Genomic DNA, 4,181 nt, shown 5'->3' on the forward strand with positions numbered 1-4,181 from the left:
AATTTTTAATATTATAATGACTTTTAATTATTTGCAGTTAAACATTAAAAGAGTTTATTTATAACAGCCACTGTTATCAAATATTTGAAGAACAGTTTTGTTTACCATTGGAATAATAAAATAGTGTAAAATTTGTATAGGGTAAAAGAAAATATATATATATAAATCTAAATTTCCATTTCATTCAGCTTGGGATTCGTATTTATCATGACTTATAGAAATATTTGAAGAAGAAGAAGAATAAAACAAATCTCTAAGGAAAAATCTTGATATTGAATGTATTGTGGGCTTTTTTTTTTCTTGAGACAGATTTCTTGCAGCCCAGGCTGGCCTTAGAGTTGCTGTCAAAGATAAGATTGAATTCCTTATCCTTCTCGCTTCCAAGTGCTGGAATTACAAGTGTGCACCAGCACACCTTGTTAATAATGTGTTTTCTTCCCTCCTGTTTACCCTCATGCCATGTCTCGCTTTCCTGTGAGTACCCTCCTCAGGGCACCCTGTACATCAGGGTTTCTAAGGCTGTAGATAAGCGGGTTCAACATGGGACTGATGACAGTGTTGAGGATGCCAATGCCCTTGTCCTTGTCTGAAGCCTCCACTGACCCCAGCCGCATGTAGCTGAAGACCCCTGTCCCGTAGAAGATGCCTACCACAGTGAGGTGAGAGGTGCATGTGGAGAAAGCTTTCTTCCTGCCCTCAGAAGATTGGATTCTCAAAACTGCAGCTGCCACATGGATGTAAGAGGTGACAATGAGAATCACAGGTGCACCAGCCATGAGGACACCCAGACCAAAGAGCAGCAGCTCATTGAGTTGGGTACTGGAGCAGGACAGCTGGAAGAGCTGGGGAAGGTCACAGTAGAAGTGATTGATCACATTGGGACCACAGAAATGAAGTGTGGATATGGCCACAGTGTGAGTCAGTGCATTGCTGAAGGCACAAGCCCAGGACGTGGCCACCAAGATCCTCTGGACTGTGTGGTTCATTCGGGTACTGTAGGTGAGGGGTCGGCAGATGGCCAGGAAGCGGTCATAAGCCATGGCTGTCAACAGGAAGCAGTCAACTCCAGCCAGCTGATGAAAGAAGAAGAGCTGTGTGAGGCAGGCTCCATATGGAACTGTACGCTTGTGGGACAAGAGACGACCCAGCATGGATGGGACAGTGACACTGATGCAGCCAACATCCAGCATGGACAGATTCCCCAGGAAGAAGTACATGGGGGTGTGGAGTTTGGGTTCCACCAAGACAGCTGCCAGGATGCTTAGGTTGCCCCCAACTGTGAGCAGGTAGGCAAAGAGGAAGATTACAAAGATGGCTGGCTGCAGCCCTGCTGTCTCTACCAAGCCCAGAAGAATGAATTCTGTAACTGCTGTTCCATTGCTCTCAAATTTGGACTCCATGAATTCCTGTTATAAGACATTTCAGAGTAGAAACAATCTCTCTTTACTGTAGTTAGTTAATAAAAATACACTGGTGCACCTTCATATGCTAAACCTGAGGGTAAATGTCTGTGTATCCTGGGGATGTTTGCTCTCCTCTAGCCCCAACCTTATTTACTGTCTCCAGTTCTTTTACCTGGAATCTTCACCTGTCAGTTTCCTGTGCCCACACCATGAAAGGTAATTAATGGATAAAGACAATGTGTTGTGTACATGCAACAGAAAAATAAAAAAAGCATAAATTGCCAACAGTAAAACTCAAGAAATAAACAAACACATAGGACACTCAGAATTGGGAGAAAATCAGTGAAGAAGGTGAAGGAAATTGACTCACACTGACAATCAGCCCAGGCAACATAGTGAGAGGAAAGACAAAGGGAGAGGGGGAGACAGGAAGGGAGAGAGACAAGAAGGGTTATACAAAAATCAAGAGTTTTTCTAAGTCAGTAATCAACTATGAAATTTAACTGTCTCAACTTGTAATATATATGGTAAGTTGATGTAAATCAAGAAAGAGTATCCCCACCGGGCGGTAGTAGTGCACGCCTTTAATCCCAGCACTTGTGAGGCAGAGGTAGATAGATTTCTGAGTTCGAGGCCAGCCTGGTCTACAGAGTGAGTACTAGGACAGCCAGGGCTACACAGAGAAACCCTGTCTCGAAAAACCAAAAAAGAAAAAGAAAAAAGAAAAAGAGTATCCCACAAATAAAATTTTGCCTTAAACACCTAGAAAAATGATGAGCACAAAATATGTCTCTCAGATCCACCAACACATTGGAAGTGGGAGCTTTCAGATTTATTTCTCCATACTTTTCTTTTAATCCCAAATGAGCTATGACGAGTCACATTAGTGCTATGATCACAATGTATTCTATATTCATGTGTCTTATATGTGCACATACACACACACAAATGTGCACACATTCACGTACTGGTTCCTCCGGCTCACAGAGGCCCCTCGTGGCTGAGTGACTGACTGCCCTCCTCTCCTCCGTGTCACAGGTCTGAGGTGCTACTCTTCAGAAGATTCTCCTTTCAGATGAAACAAGAATTTTTCAATGTTCTATGACATGATAAAATAGCATTTATTCCATTCCCTGTTTTTGTAAAATCCACTAACAAAACAGCCTGCTGGCTTACGGGTCCCATCAGCATGAATCTGTGTGGGGCTCCGCAGTGTGAGTTATGGCCTGCTTTTCATGGTGTGTGTGCTTGAGCAGATGAGTGCTGTCAGAATGTTTACCTTCCACTTATCAAGCCAGTTCCTTCCTTTGACATTACTTTTGTGATGATTTTGTTTCTGCAGCTGTCAATTTATTTATTTTTCTCATTTTTATTAGTTCTTTGAGGACCTCATAGAATGCATTTGGATGGTATTCACCTCTACTCCCACTCCTCCCAGATCTGTCCCTGATCAACTTTGTTTCCTCCTGGTTTTTTTTTAAGCTATCTAGTACTGTTTATGCTACCTGTATGCTCTTGGATATATGGCCTCCACTGGGGAATGGTCTGGCTGTCAGGAGCCATATCTATGCAAATTTAATTTCTAATCATTTATGTCTTCATTAAAATTACCCTTGATATACTTATATAATTTCATCATCATCATCATCATCATCATCATCATTATTATTATTATTAAGTTTCCTTTGACCATTTCTTAGCACCATGCCTGACACTTTTTACATGGATGCTGGGAATCAAACTCAGTCCCTCATGTGTGTTTAGCAAGTCCTGTACTAACTGAGCCATCTGCCAATCCCTGTATTTATCAAATATCTGGTTTTCTATCTTGAAAATTTGTCCTTCTTAGGTGTGCTTTTGTTTAACTGCTAATCTCCAAATCGCCATGAGACCATCAGAGGAAAGATTTGTATGAAGATAGCAATGTGTTCACTGGTCGGGCCAGTCAAAATAGCTCTTCTAGACAGGCACCTAAGAGGACCACCTTAAGTCTAGGCATTACGCACACTCAGAAGAATGAAACTAGGTCCCTATTCCTCACTATGAGTGGAAAAGAGCTAAAAATGCACCAAAAGACCCAAAGAAAAGATATGAAATTGCTAGGAGACAACAGGAGAAATACTGCAAGACAGTGATATTGGCAAGGTGGTTTTGGATAAGCACCCCCCCCAAGCACACGCACAGACAAGTGGGATTATGTTCAGATCAGAAGCTGCAACATAGCAAGAGAAACAAGATGTACAAGGAACACAGAAGAGTCAATAGCAAACACCCAAGTTCTCTAGTCTACTTCATTTCTATTAGGAGTTATATATTTAAGTTCAGATTTCAGATTAAGGACTACTAACTGCTTTACAACAACAACCCAATCCTGTAAAAGAGTCTGAACAGGCAATCCTCAAAAGAAGACCCACACATGGCCAATGTTTGTTACATCTTAACCTAATATAAAAGCTTTAAGAGACATGAAATGTCCAGCTATTCATGCAATAGAAACAGAGAATTACTCTTATAAAACTAACTTGGCACTTTAGACATTTTCTTCTGGAAGTTATTGGAGATGGAAAATGATTAAAACATGAGTTGCCTCATGCATTCAGGAGGGACACCAGCATTGGGTCAAACTTCCTGAGTTCTATTTCATATCCTACCATTAGCTGACAGAGTTCTGATGTTGTGAATGTCCATCATGAAAGGAGGCTATGGGACTAAATCAATTCGGAACATTTCCTGATGCTTAACTGTATGCTCATCACAGTACCAATGACAGAGGGCAAT

General features: G+C 41.4%; 1 protein-coding gene across 1 annotated transcript; it reads right to left on the bottom strand.

Annotated features, from left to right (window-relative positions):
• Window positions 1–447: 447 nt before the first annotated feature.
• LOC116078016 (olfactory receptor 3A1-like) lies at window positions 448–1,483 on the bottom strand. Its single transcript, XM_031352927.1, has one exon. It carries the CDS (start codon window positions 1,398–1,400, stop codon window positions 453–455), a length of 948 nt encoding a protein of 315 aa, XP_031208787.1. The 5' UTR covers window positions 1,401–1,483; the 3' UTR covers window positions 448–452.
• Window positions 1,484–4,181: the final 2,698 nt, after the last annotated feature.

This window comes from Mastomys coucha, unplaced genomic scaffold, assembly GCF_008632895.1.
Source record: "Mastomys coucha isolate ucsf_1 unplaced genomic scaffold, UCSF_Mcou_1 pScaffold5, whole genome shotgun sequence".
Lineage (NCBI taxonomy): Eukaryota > Metazoa > Chordata > Mammalia > Rodentia > Muridae > Mastomys > Mastomys coucha.